This window comes from Aspergillus caelatus (genome assembly GCF_009193585.1).
Source record: "Aspergillus caelatus strain CBS 763.97 unplaced genomic scaffold BDV27scaffold_8, whole genome shotgun sequence".
NCBI lineage: Eukaryota > Fungi > Ascomycota > Eurotiomycetes > Eurotiales > Aspergillaceae > Aspergillus > Aspergillus caelatus.
The window spans coordinates 255014-275418 of NW_022475271.1; the positions used below are offsets into that span (position 1 = coordinate 255014).

The window sequence follows — 20405 nt, forward strand, 5'->3', positions numbered from 1 at the left end:
GTCCAGATTAAGTCTTCAAGGGGTTACAACAGCAACCTGGCCCTTGACAGGGACGTTTTGGTCCGTCTCCGTAGATGGGAATTCATTGACATTGACGCCCTTCCGGAACAGCAGACAATGCGTTGACCCGCCAAAATGGAACATTCCAAGTTCATCTCCTTTTTTGACATGTTGACCTTCAGAGACTGTGATCTGGCAGGTCGAAACTTCGCACATTCCGATGCCAAGGAAAGCCATTAGTCCAATGGCAGGGTTGTCACTTTCGATAAAGATCAATGCCCTCGTAGCAACCGCTGTAATGTACTCCTGGGCCGTGACCTCTCCAACCGAATCGATATCATGGGGATGTGGATCCCCTAGACCTTCGAACAGCGGCTCCGAATAATACGTCCCATCAACAACGTAGGCCTTCACAATCTTCCCACTGACAGGCGCATGCCAGCGGTGATAGCTCAAGGCACTCAGGAAAGCTTGATAGACAGTTCCGCCGATGAACTGTTCAGCAAGCGAATCATGTGCTAGCATATCAAAGACTGAATATGGCTGACTCTTGATCCAGAAAATGTCTCTTCCCTTGACGTCGCGAGCCACCTTGTACGGCTGCGACTCGCACGCGTTGGCAATTATGTTGTCGTCGTCTGGTGATGCAACAGGGCGAATACCGGGCCGGAAGACCCGGGTAAAGAAATCATCCCATGATTTGTACCCGTGGTATTTCTGAGAGGGGTCACAGATAAACATATCCTCGAAGGAGTAGTTCGTCTTTCCTACATTAGCGACTGTGACAAGGTTATTTTTCCCCGTTTCACCGAACCATCCGTATTGCGAATCATCTAGCACATGGGCTGACTCAGGTGAATGCAAATACTCGCCCCAGGCGTTTAGTATCTTTTTGATCATGGCGTTGATCTCTGGATCTAGGAACGCAGCGTACCCACTGGGTGTGCCCATAGGCCAGTCCAGCACTGCATTAATCGGTAACCCAACGAGACCGACGCGGTGGGTAAAGTCACTCCATGAGGGCGCCGTCGTAAGAAGATGATTCAGCACCCGGATCATATGTTTATAGTCTCGGATTTGCGGGCATCCGGTTGGATCTGTGGCGTAGACTCTGTTGCGGGGGACCTCGGTGAACATAGCTTCTATAAGGAGGTAGACCCGTGTGTTAGTTTCAATGAGATGTTGGAATTCCTTCATCACCGGGTGAAGCTCGTGGTCGGCTTTGCTGTCGACGTGAGCAATTAGCCCGCCCAGCCATTCGTGGTGGCTGTCTAGGGTGGAGGGCATCCATTTTCCGACCCTGGTTTTGTTAACCTGAGTGTTCTGAAGAAGGCAATTGAAGCAGGGCTGTACCTATGAAGACGGGGAGTATGCTTGCCGTGCTTGTGTGTCATGGTTGTGATATTAAACTTGTACTTATTGGTAGTGATTGAACGCGATGGGTTCTGCAATTCATGATTGATATCTTGGCGATGGAACGGGTTGTATTTATCCTGAGCTTGTCGGCCTTAGTTTTGGAGTAGTGACAGGACAGTTGCATCATGATGATGCAGGGTTACTATAGTACCATTGGTATACTACTTAGTAGTGGAGCTGTGGATAAATATTGGAGATCAGGGTAATTCATTGATAATAACAATATAGATGATGTCATGCGGAGGCACGTGGAAGTCAAAGCGCTTATCCTTATCGTGGAATTGAAATATGCACCTTCCTAATTCGCTTACTCCCCTGCCTTCCAGTTCTCTCAGCTCGACATTCCCGTCCCCTACTTAAACTCTTATCTCTATCTCTATCTTTTATTGGGGAACCAATTTCAAATTGAACATTTGCACTCCAATGCTCATTTAAATGCTGTCTATATATAACAGCACGCGTCATCTCACCTCATAGCTTTCTGTGTGCACCTGATTTCACAAGGATTTGATTGACCCTTGCTTGATTCTATCATATGCCGCTTCTTTCATCACTTCAACCATCTCATATGCTCCTATTAAATAACTAATAGCCAGACATATACCCCTTGATGGTCGCACACATCCGGTCTACCTGCTGGGGATTTCTGGCCCAAGAAAAGTGAGTATCGTCGGTAAGCGGAACCAGCTGAACGGCGGTATCGCTTGGCAGCAATTTTTCCAGATCGTTGAGGGGGGTTCCGTCGTAGTACTCGTACAGGCGACGCTGATTCTCCGATTCATACTGATCATTCGTTTTCATGGCTTTGAACAGCACGATATGATCCGTGGCAGATGGGAGGCCTTTGAAATTTGCCGGATCGGGGCGGTAGATGTGGTGGATAGGGTCTAGGATCTTGGCGTCTCCTAGGCCAATGCTATGTGTCGCTCCGTGCACATTGAAATAGGTGTCGATAATACCAAGGAGGCCAATCTTTTCGCCCGATGCTGCCAGCCGCCGGGACATCTCCATTGCGAGAATTCCTCCAAAACTCCACCCAATGAAGTGGTACGGTCCATGTGGTTGAATGCCGCGTACGTGCTCAATATACATTCCCGCCAGCTCCTCAAATGTGCGTAGGCGTTTGCTGTGCAAGTAGTAATTGTTAAAGGCGACCATGTTTGTCCCAGGTAGGTGTTTGACGATGTTGTTGAAGTAGCTTTCGGCACCTCCTTCGCCTGGGGGTAGCAGGAACAGCGTTGGGCCCTGTCGTGACGGCTCCAGATACTCGAAATATGGCGTGTACGTCTCCTCGGTTAACTGAGGATTCACTGGGGATGACGCGGTTTCTTGGCTTGCCGCACTGTCGATGATTCTGTTCAGTCCTTCTTCGATGTCCGAGATAAATTCTTCACTCTGATCAAGGCTCCACGCACTGTCTATGTCGACTACCATAGTACCATCAATACACACGGCTGTGACGTCAACAGCGGATGAGCTCTTGTCCTTGTCTTCTAGGCTGGTTATGAGTCCATAATCGAGTTTATCATCGCCCACAGCGAGAACCCATTTGTCTGGTTTCGACTTTTTGCGAGCGAGATGACCTAGGTAGTTGACGGTAATCTGAGGCAACGGGTGTCGGGTATAGCCGTACAACGCTCCATACCCAATGCCTCGAGCAGGGACTTGCCTGAACCGTTCATTTATAGCGGCCACATCCTGAACGAGATTCTCGGTTCTGAGATGGGGGATCTCAAACGGATACATACTGGTAAACCAACCCATGGTGCGGCTGACATCCAGTGTATGGTCAATATCCTCCTCGCGCCCATGTCCCTCGATGGTGACCATATTTGGGCCGGTTGGAGAGATATTTTGGAGTGCTAATCCAACTGCACCAAGTAGAGAATCGTACACAGAGACCTCACATCGATTTCTACCAATTTGGAGCAGCAAAGCTGTCTTCTCAGTGTCCAAATTCCTAGTCAGACGTACGCGGGAACCCGTCGATGCAGGAAGCGCAGAGATGCTGGAAGTTGTTTGCGCAATGAGATCGTTCCAGTGATCCAATTCAGACTTTGAAGGTTGGTAATTCTGTATCGCTTCAGACCACTGCCGGATGCTGCTGCCCTTGCACCCCAGGCTTCCCTTTTGATAAAGCATCTGCAAGTCACGGACCAGGATTTGCCAGCTGACAGTGTCGACGGCGATGTGATGGATGGAGAACCATACCCGCGCGGATCGGTCTTCGTACCCATGCAGGTAGCCTATGGCGCAGATCGGTCCGTTCTCAAGGTCAAAGCCCGACTGCCACTCGCGCAGTGTTTGATTAACAGCCGTAGGTCCGTCAACATCCTTCATGTTTAGCACTCGAAGCTGGACAGGAGAAGCATCCTCAAGAAAGACCTGTACAAATTTATTATCCTTGCGCTTCAATCGCATGCGGAAAGCGTCGTGATACTGTTGCAATTTGCTGATGGCAGCTTTTAGCGAAGCAACATCCAGCTCTGGAGTTCGGATGTGGAAAGTATGATTCCAATGGCTCGAATGCTGCAGTGGCTTGGACAGGAACCAATTCTGAATCGGCAGTAGGGGCGCCTCACCAACCACCAGCCCTTGTTCGCTACGGAACTGGGCCACAACACTCGGATCTGTGTTCTTCATGAAAACGTGATCATGGAGGCCTCGAATGGTACGATGCTCAAAAATATCTCGGACCGTGACCTTGCGACCGATCTGATTGTGAATCTGGGCCACAAGGTGCAATGACATAATGCTGTCACCGCCCAGTTTGAACAGGTCATTGTCGATGCCGCATCGTTCTATACCCAAGACGGATTCCCACAGCTTGCATACCCTAGCCTCTAGTATGTTCCTCGGCGGGCTGTATGATAACGTCGCTGATGCGTTATCAATTTCCGGCAGTCTCTTGATGTCAAGTTTTCCGTTAATAGTCACAGGAAGTGCACCCTCCAGACGGCAGAGGTGGCTGGGCACCATGTATGTTGGAAGCCTGGCTTTCATGGAGGTGAGAATGTTGGCTTCCGACACTGCTTCGTTGTCGGCGGTATAGTAGCCGACTAGGGACTGCGCGATCCGTGAATAACCATCGTCCTTGTCATACTTGGCAACGATTGCACACTCGCGGACACCAGGACTGGAGGCAAGCGTATTCTGCACTTCAGAAAGTTCGATCCGGTATCCTCTCATCTTGACCTGCAGATCCTCTCTTCCTAGGTATTCCAACTGTGGCTGCTGTTGATGGCTGAACCGACATCGAAGTAGGTCGCCGGTCTTGTAGAGCCGCGAGAAACGCCCAGTGGCAACGTCCTCCTGGTTCCGGAAAGGGTTGGGAAGGAAGCGCTGATCTGTTAGATGAGGTTCATTGAGATAGCCACGTGCAACGCAGTCACCAGCCAGATAGAGCTCTCCAACTGCATCAAATGGGACGGGCTGAAGTGCCTTGTTAAGCAGATAGGCTCGGGTGCCGGGAAGCACGTCGCGTATAGCATTTTCAAAATTCGCTTTCGCAGTGAATTCTGTGATAATGTTGTATACCGTGGTCTCGGTGATGCCGTAAGCATTGTAGATCGTACCGCCAAATCTGCAGCGCATCTTCTCATACTGCGTGGCATGAAGCACCTCACCTGCTGCAGTCACGAACTGCAAGTTGTGTATCTGTGCCAGGTCGATCTGCTGCAGCAAGGATGGGGTTCCACTGAGATACGAGAGATCGTGAGTGTTGACCATCCTATAGAATTCTTCATCGACGACCAACTCTGCCGGAGGAATGATCAACTTGTGTCCGCTGAGCACCGATAACACAAGCTGCTCTACAGAGAAATCGAAGACATAGTTAGAAAGGAAAAGCACGGAATGATGCTTGGTGCAGTCACTGCCGAAATACCGTTCCCGGAGGGCATCTCGCAACAGTAGAACACCCTTCTGCTCGACCAGAACGCCCTTGGGATTGCCGGAAGTTCCTGAAGTAAAGATTATGTACGCTAGATTGTCCAGGCCGGCAACTGTAGGCAAGTCGGAGCTTGCCTGTTGGCTGACCTCGGTCTCGACGGCGGCCGAGTCGATTGATATCACCTTTGCGCCCATGTATTCACATTTAGAGGCATAGTGGGAGTTCGCTAGAACAGCTTTCGCCTGGGTCTTCTCCAGGATCAGCCGGACGCGCTCCGTCGGGTTAGTTGGATCCAAGGGCACATATGCTGCACCGGCCTTCCATATCGCCAGAATGCAGACGATTGTCTCAATGCTCTTGTCTAGCATCAGAGCTACTCGCTCTTCCACTCCAATGGAGGAGATGGATAACATGTACCGTGATAGCTGGTTAGCCCGCTTGTTGAGGTCGGCATAGGTGAGTACTATATCTCCTTGAGCGATAGCAATCTTCCCTGGGGATAGGGAAGCTTGGTGCTCGAAGGCCTGGCTGAGAGACGCTGCGTTCTGCTCCTCAGCAGGCATTGCAAGTGGGGACTGTACCAATGGTAGATGGGCATCACCATTTTCTCGCGGACGAACCAACAACAGCTGCGTATCGTCTTTGATTCCTTCTGCACTTAGCTCTGACAGCTGGTAAAGGAGATATTCGTAGGTACGCAAAAAGCCCTCAATGGTGCTCTTGTTGAACAGACTGGTGGCGTAGTTGAAGTTAATCCTCAACCCCGACTCCAATTCAGTGACCGTTGCATTCAGATCGAATTTCGCAACTGAATCCAGGGGCTGAATGGGCCGGTATTGAGTAAATTGAATTGCCCCCTCATCCTGAGACCCAGGATCGTGTTCTTCATCCGGACGGGCTTCGAAGTTGAAAACAGCCTGTACTAACGGATGCCGACTGGCATCGTTAACTACCCGCAACAACTTCGTCACCTCCTGGAACGGCATGTCTTGGTGTAACTGTGCTTGGACGAGCTCTCTCATTACCATTCTAATGAGGCCGCCAATGGCGCACTGAGACACATCCACCCTGAGCACGACGAGGTTGACGAAGAATCCAATGATGGATTGGAATTGCGGATGTGTTCGGTGGCTGATTGGGATACCCACTGCGATATCCGTCTGGTTCGCGTACGAGGCAAGCATCACGTAGTAAGCGGATAGTAAGACGACGTACAGGCTAGACCTGCAATGTTTGGCAACCTCTCTCAGGTTCTGTGTCTCTTTTTGATTCAGTTCGATACTGAGATTGTCGCCGTTATAGTCGAAATGCCCCGGTCGTGGACGGTCCGTGATCAGCTGCAATGACTCCAAGCCACTGAGCTTTTGCAGCCAAAAGTCTGATAGGCTACGGCGACTCCCCGACAGCTGCTGACGATGGTACTGGGCGTAATCCTTATACTGTACTCTGATTGTGGGCAGGCTCGCTGCACTCTTTGTTTTGAGGACCGCGTATAAGGCTTGAAGTTCTCGCTCAAACACACTTAACGACCATGCGTCGAAGCTGGTATGGTGGAATGTTAGGATGACGTACAAGCTGTCTGATTGATGTCTAAGGATACGGGCTTGCCAAGGCAGTTCATCACCCAAGCGGAAAACGTGCTGGGATAGACATGCTATTTCTTGGTCTAATTGCTCCATGGCCTTGATTCTGTCCACCCTAATAGAGAACATGCGCTGGGCGCAATCGGAGCTCAATATTTTCTGAAAATAGCCGCCGGTTGTGTCGTCCTTGACAAGTAACGTTCTCAGCGCCTCATGTCGAGAAAGGATTCCACGCAGCGCCTGTAGAATATCCGAGGGATCAACCGAGCCAGGCAATCTATAGGCGATGTCGATGTTGTAGGCATTACTGCCATTCTCAAACTCATGGATGAAGAGAAGTCGCTCTTGGGCGCCGGACACAGGAATCATCTGCCCCTCATTGTATTCAATTGGAGTGATTTCATGCACATCCACAGCATTGTTTATGATTAGTTGTGCCAGAGCCTCGACTGTTCGATGACGGAAAAGGGTGCTGACCGAGACAGCGCGGTTGAAGGTCTCGTGGACCATGAATGAAAGCTTCGTGCTCTTGAGACTGTCACCTCCCAAGCTGAAGAAATCGCTGTAGATGCCAATCTCCTCTGGGTATATCTCAAGCAGTTCCGCCCAGATGTCACACAGGGTGCGTTCCACTTCATTGCGCGGCGGCACCACGTCACTCTCGCTCTCTTCCTCTGCGAAGGGCAAAGCCTTGGTATCCAACTTACCACTGGGAGAGACGGGGAGTTTGCCGATTGGTATGAGGCGAGATGGTACCATGTAGCCAGGTAGCCGAGACTGCATGAAGCGCCGAATAGCGGCGGACGACAACGTTGCATCGGCGACGTAGTAGCCAACGAGGAACTTCTGCCCTCCTTCTTTGCGGTCCTTTGCAATTACCACGGACTGTTTGATATCAGGGTATGACGACAGGATGGCCTCGATCTCACCCAGTTCGATGCGCAATCCGCGAATCTTGACCTGGAAGTCATTGCGGCCCAGATACTCAATCTCACCGTTGCTTCCTGGGATCCAGCGTACCAGATCGCCCGTCTTGTAGAGACGAGAGTTACGGCCTGTTTTCCTTTCCTCTTCTGTCTGAAATGGATTGGGAATGAATCGCTCCGCGGTTACATCTGGGCGATTGTGATAACCTCGTGCCACACCTTGACCACCGAGGTAGAGCTCGCCGACAGCCCCGATGGGAACACGCTTCATGTCCTCGTTCAGCACATAACTCGTGCTATTATGGACCTGCTGGCCGATACTCTTGTCCGTGCGCCGCTCTGGGAACGGGTAAAGACGTTTATGGGTGGTGATAGAGACCTCTGTCGGGCCATAGCCGTTGATGACGAGGCCATGGAACGTTTCGCGGATCTTGTCGAAGACCGGTTCGCTGAACGCCTCTCCGACGCAGTCTACACGGCGGAGATGCTCCTTAAACCGGCCGAACTCGTACATTGAAACCACCGATGGCGTGCCAGACAGGTAGGTCACCCGGTTCTTCTCAATATATCGATATAGTCTCTCTTTGTCTCCGCGCATTTCATCATTGAGCACCAGTAGTGTTTGGCCGTTGAGAATAGCGTCCGTCATCTGCTCCACAAAATGGTCGAATACATAGTTAGAAAAAGAAAGTATCACCTCGTCGTCGGTACTCCGCAGGCCAAATAGTTTGGACAGCGACACCTGCAGGTTGACCACTCCATGATGCTCCAATGCGACGCCCTTGGGCCGTCCTGTCGTGCCAGATGTATAGATGATATAGGCCAGGTCTGTGCTCCGACTTAACGGTGAAGGGTTTGATGCACTGTACTTTGGATTCGGAGTGGCTGTCAGGTCAGATGGATAAAGGAGCATTTCCGGCGCAGCCATTCCCTTGATACGAGGCATATAGCAGGAGTCCGCAATGATAGCGATGGCCCGGGTGTCCCCCAGGATATATTGGATGCGGTCGTCGGGATATCCGGGGTCAATTGGAACATAAGCACCTCCGCTCTTCCACACGGACAATATATTGACGAACATATGCTCACTCTTGTCCATTATGAGGGCAATGACATCATTGGGCTTCGGGCTGAGGTCGGATCTTAGTCTATGTGCCATACGGTTCGCCCGCTCATTTAGCTCGCGATAGGTTAGGGCCTGCTCCTCATAGATGACCGCTGTTTTCTCGGGCTTCTTATTCGCTTCAACCTCAAACATCTCATGCAGCGTGGTGTCGGGAAACTCCGCTTCTGTGGCATTCCATGCAGCGAGATGCTCCAGTTGGGCAGATGAGAGATACTCTAGGCTGTGGACAGGATCATTCAAGCCTTGCGCAACCCGCATCAGAGTGTCATGGATCATACGAAGCAGCTCAGAGATGGTCACCTCCTCAAACAGCTCACTAGCGTAGCAGATGGACAGAGTGACTCCACCAGTCGCCTCAACTTCACGCGCGATGACAGCCAGCGGATAATCCAGCTTCTCAGTACCTCCTTCGATTGAATATTGCAGTTGGCTTTGGTGCTGTAAAACTCGCGACTTGTCTAGGTTTGGGTAGTTCTCAAGCACGAATAAGGAGTCAAATAATCCGTGCTTCAAGTCGCTTTTGCGGAGATGGCCCAGTTCCGCATTGCCGCGGCTGTTCATCGCGTTTACCTTAGCCTGCACATCCTCGATGGCCTCCATGATAGTCTTGTCCTTGTATGATGAATGATCGATTACCAACGGCAGCGTATTGATATAAAGCCCAACGGATCGTTCAATTCCGCTAATGGGCAGGTTTCTTCCAGAGATGGTCGTGCCGGTGATGGTATGACTGCCGCCTCCATAAGCGTGAAGCACGGCGTGCCAAACAAACTGGAGGATCGAATGTAAGGTAATGCCTTGGGCGGAGCAGGCCTGACGGAGTTCTCCTAGCCATGTATCTCCGGAGAGGGTCACTGTCAGCTGTCTCTGGTCCTGTACCTGGTCATAGTCCCCTAGTTGGACTTTGTAGCGACTACGCTCGTTCAACAAGGCATTCATATCACACCGCTCGGCGATCCTCTCAACCACCTCGGCCCAATAATCCAGGTGATCTTCACGGTGTGCTTGGAGATACTGTTGGGTGCGAGCGTAAGGGTCATCCGCGGGCGGGGCGATATTGTTCCCATGGAGCAGTTGCAGGTAAGTGTCATGGACCATCTCGAAGAGAAGTGGCAGACTCCAGCCATCAAGGATTGCGTGGTGGCAGCTGAAGAGACATGTGAAACGAGTCTCGCTGTGTTGTATCAGATAGATGCGGAACAACCTACCGGCATCTAGTTTGTAGGACTCCTCGCGGTCCTGGCGCTGCAAGTCGGCCAATTTCTGATCCTCGACAGCGCCCGCAGGCACGTTGGCAAAGCAAATGAAACGCAAATCCAGCAGTTGATCCTTGTCGATCACCTGTAAGACCTCCTTTCCCCACTCGAATCGAAGCCTCAACGCCGGATAGACCTGTTGTGTGTGTTTCCAGGCCCTCTGGAACAGATCTGGGGATATTGTGATATTATATCGCAGGACGGACTGCATTATATAGGCATCTGATTGTTCCATGTTTTTAAGATAATGGTAGACAAACCCCTGCTGAAGACTGTTTGCCATATATACCTTACTGGTAGCTGCATCTATCTCCAGTGGCCCTGACGGCACATCAGGCTCGCTCTCATAGCGCCCATCGGATGCCTCCTGCTGTTTGCTCTGCAGAAGATGTGACATGCGCTCGAGTGTCCTTGTTGCGAAGACGTCCTCGACAGAGATGCTTACCGAGAGTCGCTCTCGGATGCGTGCAATGAGTTGAATGCAGGTGATGCTGTGTCCTCCAAGACGGAAGAAGTTGTCGTTGCGAGAGATCGATCCGTGGCGGGCTTCCAGTACGTCGACCCAGATTTGCCCGAGGGCAAATTCCATGTCGCCTCGGAAATCGGAACGAATCTCGGAGGATTTGTAGATATTGACGGCTGGCAGAGCGCGCAGGTCTGCTTTTCCGTTCACGTTCACGGGGATCTGCGACAGCTGCACCAGCCGCGTAGGGATCATGTATCGAGGCAGTTTCTTCTCCAAAAAAGACAACAAGTCTGTCTCGGATACCAAGGCGTTGTCGCAGACATAGTAACCCACGAGGTGCTCGTTCGTGGTCTCCTCAGTGCCTTTCTGGAGCTTCTTGGACACCAGCAAGCTAGTCCGGACGCCGGGATACTGAGCCAACGTCGCCTCAATCTCGCCGGGCTCGATTCGGATGCCTCGCAACTTGATCTGGAAGTCTGCGCGTCCCAGATATTCAACTTCACCGTTCGGAAGCCAGCGGGCCAGGTCGCCAGTCTTGTACATTAAGCTGTTAACTCCCAGCTGCTTCTCACGCTTCGTCTGGAAGGGGTTGGGGATGAACCGCGTCGGTGTAAGATCAGGACGGTTGAGGTATCCCTTTGAAATACCCAACCCTCCAATGTGCAACTCGCCCGTGGCCCCAATGGGGACACGCTTGAGGGCAGGATTGAGGATGTAGCACTTGACGTTGCGCACAGGTCTTCCCAGACTGGTGTCTTTGCGAGTTGAGTCGGACTCAAAGATCTTGAGGGCTGTTACGAAGGCAGACTCGGTGAATCCATACTCGTTAAGGATGCGGTTCTTGAATCGCTTGCGCAGGGCCAGGTACCGGGCTTCTGTTAGGTTTTCACCCACCAGAATCATTCGCTTCAGGGATGGGCAGTAGGAGAAGTCGTATTCTTGTAGGACAGAGGCAGTACCATTGAGGTAGGTGATGTTGTGTCTGCGAATGAAGGGAAGGATTTTGTCCGCGTCATACTTTTCCGCGTCATTGATAATGGCCAGGAGATGGCCATTTACTAGTGCCATGAGCATTTGGCGTACGAATGGCTCGAAAACGTAGGCCGAGAAGAGCAGAATTGCTTCGTGGTGTTTCCCGGCCACCCCATAACGGGCAGACAGGTCGGTGATACTGTTGACCACGTTCGTGTGCTGTTTAAAGATACCCTTGGGGAACCCTGTAGTTCCAGACGTGTATGTCACGTAGGCGAGTTGCCTGCTTGTGAGAGGGAGGTCATCCAAGTTGTGCGCTGGGAATTTCGAGGTATCTTGAGCGAGGAATGTGAGCAATGGCTCCAGGTGAATAATGCAGAGTTTCCTATCGCCGACGATCTGTTGCTCAAGCCTTTCGGCGTGCCGATTACTGGCGATGATGACCTGTGCCTCGGTGTCATCCAGCACGAAACGGACTCGCTCATCTGGATACGTCGGGTCAATGGGCACATAGGCCGCGCCAGATTTCCACACACCCAGAATGGTAACAATGAGCATTTCACTCTTATCGAGAAACAATGCGATGATCTGCTCGGCCTGGATGCCTGTAGAGTGAAGATAGCGTGCGAGACGGTTTGCCTGGGTGTTGAGCTCGCCATAGGTGATCTTTCGCTCCTCGCAAACCACGGCGACCTTGCCTTCTTGGCGTTCCGCCTCTTCTTCAATCAGATGATGCAGTCGCTTGCATGCTGGGTACTCGCCGTCCGTGTTATTCCATTCCTCCAGCTGCTGCTGTTGCTCTAACGACAGGAGTTCAATATCGGTAACTAGCGTCGCTCCTCCTGTCGCTGCTTTAGCGATCAAGATGTTAAGGGCATCTGTGAAATTACATATTGTCTCCTCATCGAAAAGACAGTCGGAAAAGCGCAGTGTGAGCTGGAGTCCAGCTTCACTCTCATCCACCATAACTGCCAGGGGGAAGTCAAATAACAGAAGATGAGCATCGTTTGCCTTGGCGAAGACGACAAGTAAGTCAAACAACCCCAAATTCACGAGACTTGACGCTTTGTCGATCGTGTGTGTGGACAGCTTCTTCGAACTGCGCACCGCTTCAATGCTTTCAATCGCCTGCGCAACGGAGCATTCGCCTCTGTTCTCATGGCTGACGAATATGGGCGACACCGCCCACGAAGGCCGAGAATCCTGGGAGTTCCCCTCGAGGTGCAGAGAGGCGGTAATGGTTTGTGATCCATTACCAAAACCTTTCAGCATCTGGTGGATCGCAAAAAGAATGACGGATCTCACGCTAACATGGCGTTCAACACACAGCTCTTGTAACGCGGAGTATACCTCGCTAGGGACCGCCATGAACCGCTGCCTGTAGACGGTGCTCGCGTCCCCAAATCCCGTTGATGCAAGCTGATATCTCGTGGGGTCGGTTGCTAGACCGCTCACGTCGCAGCGCTCGGTGATCTGGTTCACCGAATCCTTCCATCGTTCGATACCTCCAGGAAAGCAGATGTGGATACTGCTTCCCATTGCATTCTCATTGTGAGGGTTGATATCGCCATTGCTGGGTTTAGCTATGCTATTGTCAACGCTCGCACCTCCATTGGCTCTGGAGTCCGTGGTACTCGATATGATTATCGAACCTGAACCGGTTTCGTGCGTCATATCAACTATTAGTCGCTGGGAGCGCGAGAACGATGGCCGTTGACAAGGGCAATGCTACAATAGTAGTTAAGAAAGACGCCATAACAAACAATTTAGGCACTATGCGGGGAATAATTTATATTGTGCTGGCCACGTTCATCTCTCGCTGCGCAGGTATTTTCTCTACTTGGTCTATTTCCAACAAAAAAAGACTTGTGCTACTTTAGACGTCCTCCTCCCCGTCCCAAGACAGGGTGGAGATGCCGGTCCACGGTAGACCAAATGCCATTTGCTCCTTCGCCGTCGAGTATCCCCACGTTGCAGCGGAAGATCGCCCCACAGATTTAATCCACAGGAACAGCCCCGCGCCGTCATGCTACAAGGGATGGACTGCATAGTCCAGACCACGGCTGATTCTGATTGCAGGAGGCGCAAAGCATGAGACGGGCCCATGTCTTGCTCCAATGGGTCAAGGTGGTGCCGACATGTGAATGTGTGCTGCTGCACCCTGGAGCATAGCCGTCGTTGGTATATCTGCCTTTCGCCTTTTGAGGCTTGGCAGATCCACCAAGTGTAAGGACTCGAACATCCCCGGCTCCATTTCTATTACGGCACCTGTGTTCTTGCAACTAAAGGTGGGGGGGTAAGGGGGAAGGGGACGCCTCTTGCATGATAACAGATGTCGCGATGCAGATTAGCCAAGCATCCAGACCAGTAAGCACTCTCTGACTATTGACCTCGTTATCCGGCTAACAGTTTATGTTGGCCCCCGCAGGACCATCGAGCAATGAAACCTTAGGGCTAATGGAGATGGTCTTGAGGTCGCCACAGCGTAAAACCCCTTCTGTGGCCCTTTCAGACGTAGAGAAAGAGGTGACCTTCTTTACGATTGTGCTCGTCACTCGTTGTCCTCTGAAGGAAATCTTACCTCCTTTCGCCCTCGCTCTTCCTCTCTTCGTGGCCGCTCGTAGTCATTGGAATCCTACCGTATTTTTCTTTCTGCACACCATGACTTCCACCCCCAAAGCCAATGTCCCCAAGATTGATGTGTCGCCCTTGTTTGGCGACAATCTAGAGGAGAAGATGAAGGTCGCACGCGCAATTGACGCTGCCTCGCGCGACACCGGCTTCTTCTATGCGGTCAACCATGGAATCGATGTGAACCGACTCTCGCAGAAGACCAAGGAGTTCCACATGTCCATCACAGATGAAGAGAAATGGGACCTTGCTATTCGCGCCTACAACAAGGCGCACCAGGACCAGATCCGGGCTGGGTACTACTTGTCTATCCCTGGCAAAAAGGCTGTGGAATCCTTCTGCTATCTAAACCCTAACTTCAAGAGCGACCACCCTCGCATCCAATCGAAGACGCCTACTCATGAGGTCAACGTGTGGCCCGACGAGACGAAGCATCCGGGCTTCCGCGACTTCGCCGAGCAGTACTACTGGGATGTGTTCGGGCTCTCAACGGCATTGCTGCGAGGCTATGCTCTGGCACTGGGCAAGGAAGAGGACTTCTTCAGCCGCCACTTCAAGAAGGACGACGCGCTCTCCTCAGTCGTTCTCATCCGCTACCCATTCTTAGACCCTTACCCACCAGCTGCAATCAAGACAGCCGCGGACGGGACCAAATTAAGTTTTGAATGGCATGAGGATGTATCGCTCATCACCGTCCTGTACCAGTCCAACGTGCAAAACCTACAAGTGGAGACCCCTCAGGGATACCTTGACATTGAGGCGGACGACGCCGGCTACCTGATCAACTGCGGCAGCTACATGGCACACATCACCAATAACTACTACCCCGCCCCCATACACCGGGTCAAATGGGTGAACGAGGAGCGCCAATCTCTTCCATTTTTTGTCAACTTGGGCTTTGACGAGACGGTCCAGCCGTGGGACCCTTGTAACCCCGACGGCAAGACCGACAAGGAGCCAATCTCCTACGGCCAGTATTTGCAGAATGGCCTGGTTAGTCTGATTAACAAGAACGGTCAGACCTAAGACGAGAGGTAGCCGAAGGTACCAATTGAATACCTTAATGCAAAAATGTCCACATCTTTCGTATTCGTCGAACATAGTTTATGCCGCGGCCGATCGCTCCATCCAGTAAAAGACTAATTCCACACTGAAAGGCCAGCCTGTCCTTCTTGTCTTGTCATAATGAGGTCGCCAATGGGTTACCTAAGACAATGCTTTCTTCAGCTCCAATTTGCCGAAGTCATCACCTTGGCATTTGCCACTGCGTGCTTCACGATGACTTTTTTTTTTTTTTTTTTTTTTTTGGCTAAACATGCCACCGCAGCCGCCGAGATGTTAGGTCTCGAATAAGGGAATCAGGACGATTTCGAGAGCTCCTGATTGGTGCTGAGGGTTGCCAAAATGCGGCCCTAATCTAGAAAAGTCTGCATAACGCTAAATATATGGATTTAAATTGAATACTAGTGGATACCTCGTGTTGGGCTCCACTTGGGTCCGGACAACAAAGGCCATTTTAGCCTAGCGATGTATCAAAGGCTATCTTAGGCAAGGCCCATTCAAGTATACTGTGCACCCTCATGCTACAACATTGGGGCTTGAGTTGTAGGTTGTAGTAAGGTGGACCGACAAAACAAATTAATATGTCTCAGTGCGCATTTCCACCGCGATAACCAAACTCAAGGCCTACGTCTCTCATCTTTTTCTGTCCAACTACGGCCCACACCCAACATGCTTCAAGTTACTTGCCAAGGCACCCCTTTCGAGGTAGGTCTTTTGCTGAACATCGCAACTCTTCATGAAATCAGCTAAGTTCTGACCTGGTTCAGATTGGGTACCAACATGGCTCGACCGCCAAAGCTGTGATCGCCAAATCCATTAACTTCGCCGTCGGTCTCATCCGAGGGAAAACGAAGAAGACGGAAGACGAGCTTAAGCAGATTCTCGCGGAGCTGGGAAGCGTGATTGAGAAAAGATGGCCCAGATATTACGAGGAGATTCGCGGTGAGTGCCGCTTCTGTCTCCTTACCTTCTCTATCATGCTGACAGGGACTCGTGAAAACCAAAGGTATCGCAAAGGGCGCCGAACGCGATGTCTCCGAGATTGTCATGCTCAATACCCGCACAGAATTTGCGTATGGCCTCGTCGAAGCCCGTGATGGCTGTACCACCGTCTATTGTAAACTTCCCAATGGGGCACTACAGGGCCAGAACTGGGATGTACGTCAAGACATTGCTCCTTCTCAATCCCATCTTGTCGAATCTGCCGCTGACATTTACATTTCCATTCTCTCCTGAGTTCTAGTTCTTTTCCGCCACCAAAGAGAATCTGATTCAGTTGACCATCCGTCAGCCCGGCCTGCCCACCATCAAGATGATCACAGAAGCTGGAATTATCGGCAAGGTTGGATTTAACAGTGCAGGAGTTGCCGTCAACTACAATGCTCTTCACCTTCAAGGTCTTCGGCCCACTGGGCTTCCTTCGCATCTTGCCCTCCGCATGGCGCTTGAGAGCACATCTCCTTCCCAGGCCTATGACCGGATCGTGGAGCAAGGTGGAATGGCCGCCAGCGCCTTCATCATGGTCGGCAACGAGCAGGAAGCATACGGGCTGGAATTCTCCCCCATCAGCCTCCGAAAGCAGGTGCTTGACGCGAAGGGCAGGCTAGTGCACACCAACCATTGCTTGCTCAACCACGGCGAAAATGCGAAAGAACTCGACCCTTTACCGGACTCGTGGAGTCGCCACCAGCGTATGGAAAATCTTCTCGGCGGGTTCAATGGTACCAAAGAGGCATTTTCCCGTCTCTGGGAGGATGAAGACAACTACCCTTTTAGCATATGTCGAGCATACGAGGAAGGTAAAAGCAGGGGCGCGACTTTGTTCAACATCATGTACGATCATGCGCGCCGAGAGGCGACTGTGCGCTTTGGCCGGCCGAAGAACCCGGATGAGACGTTTGTTTTGCGGTTCGACGATGAGGACAAAAGGTCTGCGCTCAATGCTAAACTTTGAAGTGCCTCTTTTGACTGACCCCCATTTGGCAGTGCTGTATCCTGATCTCTGCATATAGCTCAATCTGACCATTTGTAGTATATAGAACGATGAAGAAAAGCTTCACAAAATAAGTCAATGGGGTACTTGAAATATATCTTCTATAACGACCTAGTCATTTTATATAAGAACCATTCATTTTGGATCGAATAATCATATGGCTAAAGTGTTAGGTCCAGGGACGGAATCAAGAAATAAACAAACCTGCACAAGGACTGTGACGAGAGACTGAAGAGGCGTCGGCGATTTATAGAAATATAGATAAAGACCCCAGAAGGTGCAAAGTTCATTTGACAGCCTCCAGATAGCCCTTCACCCGCAATGTGTTATAACACCGCGGACTCGCCAGAAGCCCTCTCAATGCAAGTGACTACGATCGACATGATGATGAAGAGCATAATCCGGGTTACGAAACGTTGTGTATCTGTTCCATTTTTTACGAAAGAATTGCAAGCGTAGAAGAAGCGTCATCATCTGCCATAGGAGAGCATAACTGCCTACAACATATTATGTACTTACTTTGATGAGACTGTGCCACGACGGGAGGATACGTTATACTGAAGTCAGGTACAGATACTGCAATATTACCCGATGGCAACCGGTCAAAAGGCCTAAGCGACAAGACTCCAGGCATGTGCAAAACTATCGGGACATACTTCCTGACCTTTAGGGGTTGCAGTTCATGATCCTGTCTGGGGTGTCCGCGGTGAGCGTAAAACAAGATTAGAATGGCCCCATCATTGTATATCTAATGTATCGGAGTGATTGGGTCAATCAGATTCCAGAACCCCCAATTGGCTGTATGAATATTTTGCTTGACGACATCCGATGGTAGCCTTTCCTCTTCTGCCGCTTACGCTTGCCCACAAATTGGTTCCATTATTGTGCTATAAGCGTAGCTTTATGTCCTGCATATTGTACTGTTCTTGTTTTATCATATGCTATTCACGACGGTGTCCGTGGTTCAAGCTACCATAACGTTTCTTCAGAATCCATTTCCTTGATACCGCCTTTGTATAAGGTATTAGCGCTCCACATTGCCTCACAGATCCCCGCAGTTCCGTAAATGGAGGAGATGAGGAAGGGTCTGCAGCAGAGCCAAAATGGGTTGTGAAGCCTGCTCCATATTGCTAATAGTTCTAATGGCTAAGGATTACTATATACACCCACTCGGGATCATTATCCCCTATCCATGAGAGTTTAACAAACGACACCGGCACTGCTCTAGGTATCCGACTCTCCAGCTTTAGGAATTCCTTGGCCATGGTAAATTTAGGTATTCGAGTTACACTTCGTTGGGTTATCATCATATAACATGTGGCATCTGCCCTCTGCCCGTTGGGGCAACCCAACACTTTCCCCATCCTATCACCTGACGTGTGTGCATATACAGAGCTATGGACCCTAAGTTATGAATTGACTTCAGACATTGGCGTCTAGGCAACTCCACACCCATAGTTGACGTATGTTTGTGCCCAATCCAGACATGTCTTTTACTCTATTTTGACGTATGCTCGGGTATAAGTTCCATGGCCAGATCATACCCTGCAAACATGAGACGCAAACGTTCAGAAAACAGTGGCTATATATACCAGTCAGTATATCCTCCGTTCTAGTCAATTATTCTTTATCCAAGTCCTCTCAAATATTCTTCATACACAAGATCAATATCAACAGCAGCTATCTCCATTCAAGCTCAACCATCATGTCCTCACTTGGCAGCACCGATCTTGCCGGTCTGACGACCGATGACAAGAACCTGTACCTTTTCTACCAAAGGTCCGGCTACATTGTCGAGGCCTTCTCCGAGGAAGGTGGCCCTCCCACGCAGACATCTGTGCAAGTCGCCGCAGACGCGCAGAGTGGCGGCTCCCCTTTGACTGCCTACTTCGTCAAAGAGGACATGAACTATGACAAGCATTCCACGGTATGAGTACACCGGAGTATTGAAATAATTGCAATCCTACTAACGACAACCTCTAGATCCACATGATCTATCTCAACAAAGAAGGACACTTAGTTGAAAAGGTCAGACGGGTTTCTTCGGACAAGTGGGAAGACGCGCCCAAGCCTCCGGGCCATGCCGCAGAAAACTCGCGGATCACCAGTGGTGTGTCCCAGAGGGGCTTCGAGCGGGAAAGCTCCCAGGGAACCCAGTTGGTGTTCTTCGTAAGGTGGGGGCTATGTCACATAATATCCTTTATGTTACCAGTACTGATGGAGTAACAGCCGGGAGGAGCATGGGAAGTCGCCCATTACTGAACTTCGCCGGGACAACAAGGGTAACTTCCACCTGGAGCACGTACTTTCGGACGAGCCCCTCTCGCTTCCCGGAACGCACCTCGCATGCATTGTTACTCGGGAGAACGTGGACCTGTATCACCAGGATCATGACAAGAATATCAAGTGGTGGAGGTATGAGGCCGAACGCAGGCGCTGGGAGAGTAAGTTGATACCTCCCCAAACCCCTTTGTTTATAGCAAGGCTGATCCTCTGTCCCTTATCTAGACAAGGGAAAAGTGCTTGAGGGCAGCAGAGTCATGGTCAGGACTCCGTTGGCTTCTGTACACTACGAAGGCAAGAACCACATTCTCTATGCCGATGATCAGATGAGATTGCGGGACTACGTTGACGGCAAAACTATTGATGTTGTCCGGAGAGTCTATGGGGACGCTGGAATCAATGCCATGGTGTATCGCAACAAGATCATCTTGTTCTACAAGATGGTCGACCCCGAGGGAGCCATCGGCACTGCGTCGTTCACAGAGGGCAAGTGGAAGGAAGAGGGTATTTTCATCAAGCCCTGACGGCAGGAATGAGGATATTTCCACCAACGAAATTCGTCATGCCTCCTTGATTTTGCTTGCTTTGCTTTGCTTTCTTGGCTTTGCTTCCTTGACCTTCTTCGTGGCGTTATACTAATGCTTTTGGACGGTTAACTCTGTTGTGCCTTTGCTTTTGCTTCTTCGTAAAACTGCTCCACAGATTGGAAAAGCTTTAGGTGTTGAATTCTACTCAATTCTTTGATCTCTAACTCTATATCACTGCAAGATATGTGCGTATAGATTCGTTCTTTGTCGGA

General features: G+C 50.7%; 4 protein-coding genes across 4 annotated transcripts; 3 read left to right on the forward strand and 1 right to left on the reverse strand.

Moving 5' to 3' along the window:
* Positions 1-15: 15 nt before the first annotated feature.
* On the reverse strand, positions 16-13311 carry BDV27DRAFT_152741 (phosphatidylserine decarboxylase family protein; the record flags this gene model as incomplete). The annotated part of the gene is made up of 3 exons (XM_032071634.1): positions 16-1300; positions 2021-10404; positions 10489-13311. 3 exons carry the CDS (start codon positions 13309-13311, stop codon positions 16-18), a joined length of 12492 nt encoding a protein of 4163 aa, XP_031932948.1.
* A 577-nt stretch (positions 13312-13888) lies between these two features.
* Positions 13889-15543, forward strand: BDV27DRAFT_109513 (uncharacterized protein). The gene is made up of 2 exons (XM_032064491.1): positions 13889-14004; positions 14066-15543. Exon 2 carries the CDS (start codon positions 14095-14097, stop codon positions 15292-15294), a length of 1200 nt encoding a protein of 399 aa, XP_031932949.1. The 5' UTR covers positions 13889-14004; positions 14066-14094; the 3' UTR covers positions 15295-15543.
* A 456-nt stretch (positions 15544-15999) lies between these two features.
* Positions 16000-17284, forward strand: BDV27DRAFT_140962 (Acyl-coenzyme A:6-aminopenicillanic-acid-acyltransferase 29 kDa subunit; the record flags this gene model as incomplete). The annotated part of the gene is made up of 4 exons (XM_032069757.1): positions 16000-16035; positions 16098-16272; positions 16337-16488; positions 16574-17284. The coding sequence occupies 4 exons, from the start codon at positions 16000-16002 to the stop codon at positions 17282-17284; spliced, it is 1074 nt and encodes a 357-aa protein (XP_031932950.1).
* Positions 17285-18955: 1671 nt separating this feature from the next.
* On the forward strand, positions 18956-20314 carry BDV27DRAFT_120304 (uncharacterized protein). The gene is made up of 4 exons (XM_032065071.1): positions 18956-19250; positions 19307-19497; positions 19553-19767; positions 19832-20314. Exons 1-4 carry the CDS (start codon positions 19029-19031, stop codon positions 20128-20130), a joined length of 927 nt encoding a protein of 308 aa, XP_031932951.1. The 5' UTR covers positions 18956-19028; the 3' UTR covers positions 20131-20314.
* The last annotated feature ends 91 nt before the right edge of the window (positions 20315-20405 follow it).